The following is a 14380-nucleotide window of genomic DNA, read 5'->3' as shown; positions in this document are numbered from 1 at the left end:
ACTGGCTATTCCATTTGCTATTGAAAGTGGGGTATTGAAGTCTCCAACTAGTATTATAGAACTGCTTATTTCTCTCTTTAGTTCTGTCAGTTTTTGCTCCATTTACTTTGAGGGTTGTTATTAGGTTGTAATTGTTTATAACATGTGATATGTTACATCTTCTTGTTATATTGAATCTTTTATTGATATATTTTGTCTTTGTCTCTTGTAAACTGATATCATTATAGCCATCACAGCTCTCTTTTGGTTACTATTTGCATGGAATATCTTCTGTCCTTTTTGTTTTTAACATATTCATGTCTTTGTATTTAAAGTGAGTCTCTTGTAGCCAGCATGGAGTTGGGATATGTTTTTTTCTCCATTCAGCCAGTCTCTGTCTTTTGATTGAAGAGTTTAATCTATTTACATTTAAAGTAATTACTGATGAGAAGGCAATTAACTTTTGCCATTTGCTATTTTATTTTACATCTATATTCTGTAGCTATTTTCCTAGTAGTTACCTTGGAGATTACATTTAACATCCTGAAGTTATAACATTCTAATTTGAACTTACACCAAGTTAACTTTAACAACATACAAAGTCTGTTCCTGTAGAGCTCCATTCTCCCCTTTTTTCTGTTATTGATGTCACAGATTACATTTTTAAACATTGTGTATCCAGTGACGTAGATTAGTAATTTTTTATGCATTTTGTCTTTTAAATCATGAAGGAAATAAGTAGAGTTCCAAACCAAAATTGCAATACTGTTAGCTTTTATAATTGCGCATGTATTTACCTTTGTGCAAGGTCTATTTTTTTTTTATATCACTTTAAGTATTGTCTGGTGCCCTTTCATTTCAACCTGAAGAACTTCCTTGAGCATTTCTTGTTTAGTGGTAACAAACTCTTTAGCTTTTGTTTATCTTGGAATGTGTTTAATTTTTCTTTGCTTTTGAAGGACAGTTTTGCCAGTTTCTTAGTCCATTATGTGATGCTAGAACAGAATACCATAGACTGGGTAATTTATAATAAACAGAAATTTATTGGCTGATTATTCTGTAGGCTAAGAATCCCAAGATCAAGGAGATGGCATCTAGCGAGGTTCTTCTTGCATCATCCCATGGCAGATGGTGACATTAATCCATTAATTCTTTCATGAGAGTAGAGCCGTCATGACTTAAACACCTCTTAAACGTCCCACCTCCCAGCACCTCTGTGTTGTGGATCGGGTTTCTAATGCATGAACTTGGAGGAACACATTCAAACCATAGCAGCCAGATATAAGAATCTTTGCTGAGAAGTAGGTTTTTTTCTTCCCCTAGTACTTTGAATCTATGAATCCACTGCCTCTGGCCTCCATGGTTTCTGATAAATCTGCTTATAATCTTATTGAGGATCTCTTGTATGTGATAAGTAGCATCTATCTTGCTGCTATCAAGATTCTCTCTTTGACTTTTGATGGCTTGATTATAATCTGTCTTGGGGTGGGATTCTTTGAGTTTATCCCACTTGGAGTTTATTAGCTACTTGGATGTTTATATTAATGTTTTAAATCAAATTTAGGAAGTTTCCCAAATTTCCATTATTTCTTCAAATATTCTGTCTTCCCCATTCTCTCTCTATTCTGTGATTTTCACAATGCCTTGTTGGTCCACTTGATGCTGTCCCACAGGTCCCTTAGGCTCTATTCATTTTTCTTCAGTCATTTTCTTTCTGTGTCTGAGACTCAGTAATTTCAATTATTCCATCTTCGTATTTGCTGGTTCTTTCTTCTGCTTGATCAAATCTGCTTTTGAACCCCTCTAGTGAGTTTTTCATTTCAGTTGTTGTATTTTTTGGTTCCAGAATTTCTTTTTTATACATCTTAATAATGATCTCTTTATTGATGTTCTCATTTTGTTGATAGATTGTTTTCCTGTCTTTGTCCATGTCTTCCTTTAACTCTTTGAGCATCTGTAAGAGTTGTTTTAAAGTCTTTGTCTAGTAAGTCTGATGTCTGAGTTTCCTCAGGTACATTCTCTGTTGATTTATTTAGTTCCTTTCAGTGAGCCATACTTTCTTGTTTCTTTGTATGCTTTGTGATTTTTTTGCTGGAAACTGGACATTTGAAACTTAAAATGTGACTCTGAAAATAGTTTTATCCTTTTTCCTCCAGGGCTTGATTTCTTTTTTTTTTTTTTAATTGTCAGGTGTGTCTGTGCTGGGTATCAGCTGAAATGAAAGCTTAAGGTGTCTTCAGTTCTTTTCTGAGCCTGTCTTTCCCTGGGCATGCATGGAGGCACTCTAAATTCCCCTGTATAGATGGTTGTTTTTGAATGTCTGGAGAAATAGGTACAGCTCCTTTAAACCTCTGGAAGGCTGCTTCAACCAGTAGGGGTTTAAACAATGATGCCCAGCCTCTGTATGCCTGTAGCTCAGCGGTCAGAAGCAGCATTTCACAATAAGAACATAGATCGATAAGTGGAGACATGGTCCTATTGCCAACTGTGGCTCCAGCAAGCTGCCCTAGAAACATGGATTACCTTCCCCACAGTTGCTGGTGACAGGGCCGGGGATGGGGGATGGGTAGCCACTATTATACTGAAGCCTGAAGTTGACTGACATTAACAGCAGTTTACAGCTGTGCCACTCTGTGGTCCCTGTAAGTGTTCAAATATACTCCAGAATTCTAAAATAGTTACTTCAAATAGGTTTTGCCAGTGCGGTACGGTTGTTATCTAGGTATAGAAACAGATTTCTGACACTTTCTATATTGCCATCTTCCCTGATGTCACTTCTTGTTACCTTACTTTTAATTTCTAACTTTATAGGTATATAATCAGAATTTGGTCTGGAACATCTAACTCTTTTACATGTTCAAAGTCAAGTATATATTTATATATATGTTTCATGAATGTAAGAAAAATGAAATCTAGATGCCTTCAAGGGACATGTTTTACATAGCTATTAGTTCAGACTCCTGATTGTATTATTCAGTTTTTCTACGATGACTTATTTTTATCTACTAGATGAATGTATTGATTCTAGAAGAGATAAACTGGTCTCTAATTTTAATTGAATTTTTACCAAATTATTTTTCCACAAAATTTTACGCCTTAAACTTGGTGGGTGTGGTCTTAACTGATTTTTGCTGGTTCTGTGGTCACGAACTTCTCAACTCCCTGGAACTGACTGTTCTTAGGATTGACCCTTATTAGTCTCCTCCTGTTCTGATCCTTTTGGCTAGTGAATTTAATTTTTTCTTTCTTAGTGATAGATGCAACAATGGCAAGTCTTAAAATCACTGGGTAGGTACTAACCTTTCTTTTCCCTCACTTATTACCAGATATATATTTCTCAGCTCTTATTTGAGACATGTTTCCACCAGGGAGCTTTGTTGCCTGTTTGTCTTCCTTAGTGTTCAATAGGCTTAGACTTTTTGGATACTTTCATTACAACTCCTTTCAAAACTCTACCTCCTAGGAGCATTTGGATTGCTTGTATTTTTTTTTTTTTTTTTGGTCAAACTTCCTCCTAATTGCTAAATTTTGCTTAATTACCCTATCAAAGTGTAAACAAAGCCATATGTTTGCTTAGGTTTAAAAATCACCAGAACAACTGCATTCCTGTTTTTTTTGTTTTTTTGTTTTTTAAGCTTTAATTTATTTTAGAACAGTTGTAGGTTCACAGCAAAATTGAGAGGTAAGTACAGAGATATACCATATAACCCTGGTCCCCACATACCACATATCCATAGCCTCCTCCATTATCAACATCCTCCATCAGAATGGTACATTTGTTACAATAGATGAACCTGCATTGACACATCATCATTACTGAACATCCATAGTTTACATCAGGGTTCATTCTTGGTGTTGTACATTCTATAGCTTTGGACAAATGTAAAGGACATATATCCACCATTATAATATTCTACATTTTGCTCTGTGATCCATTTTCAGTTAATTTTTGTAAAGGGTGTAAGGTCTGTGTCAAGATTCATTTTTTTGCATGTGAATGTTGAGTTGTTCCAGCACCATTTGTTGAAGAGACTATCTCTGCTTCATTGCATTTTCTTTGCTACCCTGTCAGAGATCAGTTGACTGTATTTATATGGGTTCATTTTGGGGATCTCTCTTCTTTTTTTTTTTTTCTTTTAAAAGATGACCAGCAAGGGGATCTTAACCCTTGACTTGGTGTTGTCAGCACCAAGCTCTCCCAAGTGAGCTACCTGGCCATCCCTATATAGGGATCTGAACCCGTGGCCTTGGTCTCATCAGCACCACACCCTCCCAAGTCAGCCACGGGCTAGCCCTGGATCTCTCTTCTTTTGACATATTTGTCTATTCCTTTACCAACACCACACTGTTTTCATTACTCTAGCTTTATAGTACTGAAGTTGGGTAGTGGCAGTTCTCCACTTTATTCTTGTCCTTTAATATTGTCTTTGCTAGTTGGGTCTTTTGCCTCTCTGTGTAAACTTTATTATTTATTTATTTATTTATTTATTTGGCTGTTATGGGGATCTGAACCCTTGACCTTGGTGTTACAGCACCACACTCTAACTGACTAAGTGGCCAGCCCCCTCAACATAAACTTTAGAATCAGTTTGTCAGTATCCAAAAATAACTTCCTGGGATTTTGATTGGGATTACATTGAATGTATAGATCAGGTTGGAAAGAACTGACATCTTGACAATAATGAGTTCCTATCCATGAAGTTGGAATATCTTTACATTTATTTCATTTATTATTTTTCATGTTTTATTTTTGAAAAAAAATTTTAGGGCCCTTAGCATATTAGTCATAATTGTTTTAAATGTTTGGTCTGATAATTTCATCTTTCCTGCTGTGTCTGGTTGTGATGTTTGCTCAAAAAAATTATGTTTTTGCCTTTTAGTATGCCTTGTAACTTTTTCTTGATAGCTGGATACGAAGTACCAAGTAAAAACTGCTGTAGATAGGCCTTTGGTTATGTTATAGTAATGTGTGGGAGGAGGGGAAATGTTCAATAATTCTGTGATTCAGTCTGTCTTTTAGTGGGCTTATGCCTTTGGACTGTGTCTTAGTTTTTCCTCCCCCTTAGGTTGGACAAGATGGCTAGAAGGAGATGGAGTTGGTCATTTCCCTTCCCACAGGTTAGTTATTCTCTGATAAAACCATGGCAGGTTAGGCTCTGGTTAATTAGTTTTTTTGAAGGCAGACCTTGTTAAGAACAGTATTGTGGCTTCCTTCAAAATGGCTCCTTTTTCCTTCCCCCTGTTGGAAGCCCAAGAGAGTTTTCTTTGATATTTAATGTGAGAACCTGTTTGAGCTCCTGGAAGTAGAACTCAGAAAAGCATGGGAGGGCCCCACATGACTGGTCCCCTTGGAGTTTTTAAATCTGAGACTGGTTCACACTGAGGCTGCAGCAGTTCATCAAGTACAGTTCAGGTTATCCTGCCCTGGCAATAGTTACTGTGGAGGTTTCTGCTTGGGAATTTATACTGCAATATAAATGAGTATGTCTTAATTCTCTGTATGTGCCTGTCTCTTCAATTTTGGAGATTTGTCCTCTGACCTCACTTCTCTTCCAGATCTTAGAAGAGTTGTTGATTTGTCAGTTTGTTCATCTTTTTATTTGTTGTTAGGATGGAGTGGCAACTCTCAAGCTCTTTATGTGTGGATCTAGAAAATGGAAGTTGCAACCACATTTTTTAAAGGATTTATTTATTATTATTCTTTTATATTCAAAGGTGGTGTTGTGGAGCAGTGGGAGGGGCAAGTAGGAGGCAGGTAGGAAAACAGAGGTGGGGGGGCCCACTGCCAGCTCCTTCACTGGTCTGGCAACCACATTTTTTTTATTCAAGATTGTATTAAGTTGCTCTATGGGTGAGAAAGCTACTTTTCCACATTCTGGTTCTTTTTAAGCTTCGCTTGTATCATATGTGAAAAGTAGTTATCTAGTTTTGAATGGCATTTCTTTGTCATTTTCGTCCTTTGTTTAATTGGGGTTTTCATGTTTTAACAACTGATTTTATAAGGTCCCTTATGTTATGGAGATATATTGATCTTTATGCATTTTAGGCTTTAATGTTTGTATTAGTTTCCTAGGGTTGCCAGAACAAATCACCAGTCTTTCTGGCTCAGAACAACAGGAATTTGTTCCTTCACAGTTCTGGAGGCCAGAGTCTGAAATCAAGGTGTTAGCAGAGCATTGCTTCCTCCATAGGCTCTAGAGGAGAATCCTTCCTGGCCTCTCCTAGCTTCTCGTGGCTCTTGGCATTTCTTGGCTTGTAGCGGTATTACTCCAGTCTCTGCCTATGTGTTCACTCTGCCTTTTCCTCTGTCTGAAATTTTCTTCTCTTTTCTCTTGTAAAGACACTGGTCATTGTACCTAGGGCCCACCCTAAATCCAAGATGATCTCAAGATGCTTAAGTTAACTATGTCTGCAAAGACCTTGTTTCAGAATAAGGCCACATTTTAACAGGTACTGGGATGAGGACTTGGATATATTTTTTGGAGGGGACACAATTCAAGACACTGGAGTGTTAAAAATATGTTATTCAGTGAAGAATATAAAACTATCCATCTGTATTTTTTTCTAAGAACTTTAACATCTAATCTTTAAGTTATCTGGAATTTATTTTGATGTAAGGGAGAGTTGTAAGTTTATTTTTGCATAATAATGTTGGCAAATCACCTAATTAATAAATGATGGCAATAGGATTTGAACCTATGTCTTTCTTATTCCAAAGTCAGCATTTGTTCTTTTATATAGAACTACCTCTTTTTAGTATTTTAACTTTGAAAGGGTTGCCAGTCAGGCTGTTTTTGTTATCATGGATCTTCTTATAACACAAACGGCTATTATGTGTATTGGCACTTGAGGTCATGGTGGTAACCAAATGGCTAAAAACAATGTTGCACGTACTTTAGCCCCTTTTCAGCAGTTGTTATCTTAGGAGAGAATAAGAAGTGCCATTTGGGAAAGTGTGTTGGAGAGCACAGTCTTGAGGCACTGCCCCCACTTGCCATGTCTGGTACAGGTCTCATGGAACTCCCCAGGGACACTCCTCAGGGGCATTTGTAGTATCTGCTCTTTTACTCCTATTAAAAGATGTTAATATCTGTGTTGTTATACGTATTAATTTTATGAGGCTGGTCACACTAATGGGCTTGCCCTTCTTGTACAGACTTTTATTGGTAATTATAAGGATTAAACTGACATTTCTATTTTCCCGTAATAGAATGGATACATAGGACCCACTCTGCATGTTTGTATCTGTTCATATATCTGTTTGCCATGACTACATCATAAAGTTTGGTTTTGGTAAATCATTTAACACTGGTTCGTTTATAGTCTAGAATACAGTGAATACTGTGTAGTCCGTTCCTTCATATAATAAACATTTTGTATTAACTATAATTTTATATAAAAGTTTAGAATGAGTTATGAGAAACAAAACTTACAATTGCTGTGTTACTGATTTTTAAAGGAAAGTGCAAGAGAAGATGTTCTGGTGAAGACTGTCAGGGTTACTAATGTGAAACTTAACCCTGTTTATTTTCATGACACAAATGCTGATAAAGGTGGTTTTCTCCTAACTGACCCCATGAAACAGGGGCCAGAATCTTCTCATCAAAATCAGCATTCGGCGCCAGATTCAGAAACAGTTTTGCACGTGGATGGATGCTTAGACACTGAGACTTCTACAGTGCATGTTCAAAAAAATGTGGACATAGCATCTTTGAAGCCTGTTAGTGACAATGGAATTAATTCCACTGCTACTCTTTCATCACCAACTTGTGAAGGGCAAACCTGTGAATGTTATGAGTCCATTGAAAAGAGTAAAGACCGTAAGTGGATTTTTTTTTTCTCAGTAGAATTAGAGAAATATATAAGATGTTTGTACATTTTGAATAGAATATATTTCCACGTGGAACTTGCCAGTCTTTCATATTGAAATATTTAAGTGTTTTATAGATTTTAAAGATTTTTAAATATACTGGTACAGGAGGATTGTTGCTGAGAAAGGGCAACTTTAATCAGAGATCTAGTGGGAGTATACCTTTCTAAGTCTTCCTTTTCTTTATCACTTACTCTTCATTATAGACTTTTGCTGTGAGTAAGGCTAGCTTGAATGCCATCGAAAAGATTACTTTTCTTTTGGGGAAATGGGTTTTTCTCTTTCTACCTAGTTTTGGGCAACAGTACTTTAGTACTGTTGATAACTAAGGCAGCCAACTAAATAAAAAAATTATTTGAGAACATTTTAGTTACATGTATCATTGGATATTTTTGGAATTTTATTTTTTAGAAATGGATCTCCCACAGAGTGTGGTCTATCAAAATGAAGAGGGCAGCTGGGTTACTGACCTTGCCTATTATACATTCCTTAATAATGAACAAGATTTAAATATGTCTCTAAATGATGAGATGAATGAATACTTCAGATCTGGTTGTAAGTATATACATAACCACTTCTATCGTACCGTTTTCTGATGGTGTTCTTAGATAACCTTGTATATATTGGCCAGCTACATCAGATCCCTTCTGGAATATAATTGCATTTTGGAAGCTCTTCACTTGTTTTTTATGGGAACAAAGGATTGAGTTAGTCTATCTTAATCATTGTAGAATGAACCCTGAGCCATTTCCTTGAGCAAGGACAGTGAGTCAGACTAGTGCTCTTTTACTTTTGTTTAGAACCCATGGCACTGCAAGGTTGGAAGGGACTTTAGGTTTTACTTGGTCATTTTAAAAATTCTGTCCTGAACAAAAGAAATGTTCTTATAAACTAAGTTTAAAAAGCCAACCTATTTTGGCATAAAAGCTAAGTGTGGTAGAAGAAAAGTGTCAAAAAAGATAAATGAAATCTTACAGGATGAGGGCATTAAAAGAAGCAATTAAATTTGTTGATTAGCGTAATCTCTGACAGTGAAAATACAAGTTGGTTTAGGTCTGTGAACGCTAGGCGTGGAGTTTGGAGTCTTAGTCTGCAAAGGTATTGCTGTGTCACAACATCCAGTGCCTGAGCACCTCTGTAACTGGAATGAGGAGAGGCGTTCACCAGCCTGTCAAGCCCAGTCTTTTTTTAGTAGGCTCAGAAGATGCCAGAGGAAGAATTTATTCAACCACGGCTTATGCTAGGCTTCTGCTGATGTCTAATGATGCAGAGATAAATAGGGCATTATTTCATTTCTTAAGAAACTTTATCATCCAAGAGAGATAAGACAAGAATACACAACACAATGATCAGCATCATAAGGACACAAACCAAATGCTTTTGGAGTTTAGAGGAGAAATGACTTTTGCATGAGGTGTAGCAAAAGGATTTCACATAGGAGGTCTCTTTTGAGTAGAGCTCCAACAGGTAATCAATTGGGGGCCATGAGAAATTCCAAATGGAGGGAACATCCATTTGAAAGAATGAGATGGTGAAGCATGGGCATGTTTTGAGAAAGTGAGTTAACTGATGTGGCATTTATGGCAAGGTACAGGGAGAGTAGTAAGAGATGAGGAGATGAAGCTGGAGAGGTACAGTAGGGCTAGCGAGTGGATAGAGTTTTGACTCCCCTGCCAATGAGTTGAGGCTTGTTTGGTCAGTGACAGGACTAGTTGCTAGTCCAGCTTGCTTTGCAAGTCTTCTGGCAGTGATGATCAGTTGAGTGGGAGACTCCTTAGGATGTTGTGGAAATCTAGATGTCGAAGTGAAAATGAAGAGAAAGTTGCTAATGAAAGACATAGAAGCAGAATGGTTAGGATTTGGTGGCTGGATTTTGTGGGTTAGTAGAGAGGAAAGCAAAGAGAGAGACTTGTGGTCTGACTTACTTGGGAGAATGGCAATACCATTAATTGAGATGGGGGAACAGAAGAAATTGTAGATTTTTGGGTGATTGTGATTTGGGGTAGAGGTATTCAGTAGTTAGAAAAATGAGTCAGAAATTTGAAGGTAAGTTACAATTAGAACTTGCTCAATGATAACTTGATTTAAAAAGGACAACGAAAGTACACACTGAACAGTGGATATTGTCTTTGTCACTTAAAAAGTCAGTGGTCATGGAATTTTCATGTGCTGCTGGTGGGAGTGTAAATTAATATAACCATTTTGGAAACCTGTTTGGCAGTATCTTGTAAAGGTAAACTTAATGAACTTTATGCTTTATGACCTAATAATTCTACACCTGAGTATATACCCAGCAGATGAGGTATATATGTTTGCCAAAAGACACATTTTAAAATGTTTATAGCAGCACTATTTGTGCTAGTCCCAAACTAGAAACCTCCCAGATTTCCATCAGCAGTGGAATGGATTGTGTTTATTCATACACTGGAATGATACGTAGCAATGAGAATGAATGATGTGCAGCTACTTGCAATATGGGTGAATCTCACAAATAAGTTGAATGAAATAAGGCTGACTAAGAATACACACTATGTAGTTCTATTTGTGTACAGTTCAAAAGTGCAGAGTAAGAATTAGGGGTAGTGGTCACCCTTGAGTGGGCACGTGGCAGCAGGAAGCTATCTTGTGGGGCCTCTTGAGAGCTTATGAAACATACACTGCCAGCTGGGGTATTGGCTACACAGATGTGTTCCGATTGTGAAAACTCATGGAGCTGTATGCTTGTATCTACTTTATGTATGTTATATTTTGGTAAAACATTTTTAAAAATTAGTGATCAAACTGAAAAAAATATTTGCAATTCATATTACAGGTTAAAGGCCCATTTCCCTTATATATAAATATGTGTGTGTGTGTGTATTTCTTTTTAATTTTTATTTTATTTTTATTTTTTGATGGCTGGTGTGGGGATCTGAACCCTTGACCTTAGTGTTAGAATGCTGTGCTCTAACCAACTGAACTAACTGGCCAGCCCTCATTTCCCTCATATATAAATAGTTCCAATAAATAGTTAGAAAAAGACATCTACCCAAAGGTTGTAAACACACGATTTATAGAAAAGGAAATGAAAATCATTGTTAAATGTACAAAAAGAGTTCATTCTTATTCCTGGAAAGAAATGCAGAGTAAATCCACCCAGTGGTATTATTTTTCAGTTATTTCATTGGCAGTGATTCTAAAGTTTGGTAATAAAGCTGTGTTGGCAAGAGTGTGAGAGAAACAGGTATTCTAGTCCTTTCTTGGCACAGCCTTTAGGCATCGAAATACTGTAGCATCTAGCACAGTTACAAATGCACATACCCCGTAACCGAGCAGTTCTGTATCTCGGAATGTATTCTGCAGATATGTCTGCACAGATGGCACATGATGTACATGCAAGCTCAGTATGTGCAGCATTGTTTATAATAAAGTTGTACTCCATGTAGATGCGCAAAATAGGAGACTGATTAAATTAGGTATATTCACACAAAGAAATACCCTGTGGTCATAAAAAAAATAAATAAAGGAGCTCTTTAGGTACTGATGTGGAATGATCACCAAAATGAATTATTTAAAATCCAGTAGAAAAGCATTTAAAGTATTCTAACATTTGCATAAAAAAGATGAGAGGGGGATCACTCACTCACACACACACACACACACTTTTGAAAATACATACAATGGAAATATAAAACAAGAAACTGATTACAGGACTCTAGCCACTTGAACTCAAAAGTCAAAGATTCAGATAGTGAGGGATTTCAGGGATACTGTATCGGTTGCTTCTGGGGGTGTGGGGGATTGGGGGAGACTTTTCAATGTATACCATTTTAAATCTTTTGGTTAACTTTGAAAATCTCTTTATTGAAGTATAATATACATAAATATACCTTTTGAACTTTGAACTATTCGATGTATTACTGTTAAGGAAAAAATGAGGTAGAAGTATATAATGGAGAAATTTAATGAAATCATTCTTGTGCTTAGAGAACAAACTATAGCCAGGTTGGAAAGACGACTAGCATGGGTGGTGAGGACATGGGGACAGTGTGATGGAAAACTGTTAATATGTCTGGTGGAGGGAGAGAGGATGGGGGCTAGAAAGGATGAACTAGGTTGAGGGAAATAGAGCTGGGGGGGCATGAATGAAATGGGAGCCTTTTTATAAGAAGGGAGAAGAGGAAGGTCAGACCAAGGCATAATTTTATAATGTCCAAGTCATTTTATTTTTTTTTTTATTTTTTTTTATTTATTTTTTTTTTTTTGTCGTTTTTTTCGTGACCGGCACTCAGCCAGTGAGTGCACCGGTCATTCCTATATAGGATCCGAACCCGCGGCGGGAGCGTCGCCGCGCTCCCAGCGCAGCACTCTACCGAGTGCGCCACGGGCTCGGCCCGTCCAAGTCATTTTAAATGAAAATTTACCTACTTATAAACTTTACTCAGAAATTTTTTTTGAGATTCGAACCCCTTTTCTCCCATATCTGCCTCTCCCGTCTCTGATAGCTCCTTATATCTGAGGTACGACATTACTTCTGCTTATGGCCTAAGATTTAAACATGGGGGGAAGGAACATAAGGGCTACTGTAAAATTAGACCACTGAAGCATTCAGGTGACAAATGAGAGGCCTGATTTATGTTTGGCAAAAAATTGGGCATAAGATTCTTATAAAAAATGAAGTTCTGCTTTTTCATACTCTTTAATTTCTGATGAGCAGACAAGGTAATACTATATTATTAGAGTTGTTTCTTTAACTGAAGAGTCCTTTAATATTTAGAGAGAAAGTACTTAGGAATATACTAAATAGTATCTTGAGCTATAGGTAGACTATGTGATATTTAACTAATTGAAATAAATTAAATTTTTACTGCATTACCTTCTTATGGGTTGAGTTTCCTGCTGCCCGTCTCTTGACTGTTACATTTGGTTGGTTGGTACTTTTAGGGTAGTGGTTTTTAACTTACTTTGAGTCATAAATCCCATGGAATCTTCATAGAAACACATTTATGTGGTATATACTGTTTTGCTTGTAATTTGGGGGCTTCATGGTTCTGGTACTCATTCATAGGTTCTGTGCTCTAGGTTAAGGATGTGTTTGTATGAGAAATGACTGCTTCATGTAGTAAAGAACTAGCACTGCTCTGACAAGTAAGAGTCCTAAGCTGTCTCTGGAGCTCTGCTTTTCATGACTGGAAATATTACCCTGTGTCCATTCTCATTTTGTCTGTCAGATTGTTAATGTGAGATTGTCTGGGTTTCCAGAAGGGCAAATTGTATCTGGCTAGTCCCTGATTGACAAAGCAGAGTGGGTAACATCTCTTTTGTTTTGGCTGAATGGACTGTCCCTTCTGAGTTGTCAGTTACTCTTCCCCTTTCTGTCAACCCTACTGCATCAGGCAGAGGCCTAGCGTGGACCACAGACAGGCAGTCTGGAATCTAACCTGCAGACTTTTCTGATTTAGCCAACATGTTTACCATTCTTCATGATTCTAATGCCTTCTGCATGGTCACATGCTTCCCAGTTTGCCACTGCCCCTCCACTGCCGTTGTGTTACATCTACCCTCTCTGTTCATTTACCCCCAGCCTCTGAGGCCTTTTAGTTTGTGACCTTTGGTTTTTAGTTTGTGGCCTAGAGATTGAGAGTGTGCCAGTAGGCTGACTTTCATGTCCCAGGGGAGCTGAGGTGCTCAGTAGGAACGTTAAGGGCAGACATTAGGTGATTACCTGTCCCTTTTTGCTGAGACTGGAGTTTCCTGGGGTGTGGGACATTTCTGGGCAAACAGGTACTTAGGCACTCTGGCAGACATCTTCGTGACAAGCTTATAGAGAGGCTTGTAAGTCTGATGCTTCCAGATGAAATCCGCAAGTATTCATGGATGAGTACCTAAACTCAGATGTGCCAAACTCTTCAAAGCTAAACTTAGTTAGAATTAATCAAAAATAAAAAGATCACCTTATAAAGCCCCTTTAGTAAATTAGGGCAAGTTAGTAAACAATGAAATCAATCACAGTAGGGTGTTTATTAGCAAAAGTTTCACAACCACAGACTTAAGTTCTTAATACAGATGCATCAGTCATGTGAATGGAAACTTTCACATACTTTAAAAATTATTTCCTTAGTATTTCATTTTCCTAACTAGCTAAGTTGTATTTGTGTGCTAGTGTTTTACTAGGCATTAATGTAATGTAATTATATAAACTGTTTCTTTTATTAAGCTGAAGCTTTGGATTTGATTGCGCAAGATGAAGAAGAATTTAATAAAGAGCATCAATTTATACAGGTTTGTAATTATTTGCTTTAAGCAAAGTTTGAATTTTTTCTTATATTAATTTAAGTGTAGGCAAAATGTTCATTTCTTTCTGAATAGATATGTAGTTAGTATAGAATTATTTTTTTCATGTTTAGATAACTTCTGCTTTTTCCTTTATACTCAAAATTATTAATTGAATACTGGCATACTGAAATATATCTTTAATTCACGTAAAATTGCTTTAATAGCCTTCATGGATATTTCCATAGTTTTTAGAACATGATTTAAAATGAGGTAATC

At 37.0% G+C, this 14380-nt stretch overlaps 1 protein-coding gene across 9 annotated transcripts in view; it reads left to right on the top strand.

Moving 5' to 3' along the window:
* Window positions 1–14380, top strand: part of CEP192 (centrosomal protein 192) — a 132791-nt gene that overhangs the window by 30523 nt on the left and 87888 nt on the right. For 6 of the 9 annotated variants that reach the window (XM_063077295.1, XM_063077297.1, XM_063077296.1 and 3 more), the window contains 3 exons: window positions 7565–7799; window positions 8261–8404; window positions 14046–14110. The exons of 1 other annotated variant lie outside the window; for it this stretch is intronic. In XM_063077295.1, the coding sequence (XP_062933365.1) occupies window positions 7565–7799; window positions 8261–8404; window positions 14046–14110 (444 nt within the window). Of the gene's footprint in view, window positions 1–7438; window positions 7800–8260; window positions 8405–14045; window positions 14111–14380 lie in introns of all 9 variants that reach the window. 2 more of the 9 variants (XM_063077292.1, XM_063077293.1) reach the window with 1 other exon arrangement.

Source organism: Cynocephalus volans, chromosome 13 (genome assembly GCF_027409185.1).
Source record: "Cynocephalus volans isolate mCynVol1 chromosome 13, mCynVol1.pri, whole genome shotgun sequence".
NCBI lineage: Eukaryota > Metazoa > Chordata > Mammalia > Dermoptera > Cynocephalidae > Cynocephalus > Cynocephalus volans.
The sequence above is the reverse complement of the archived record's forward strand: the minus strand, read 5'-3'. Positions and strand labels throughout refer to the sequence as shown.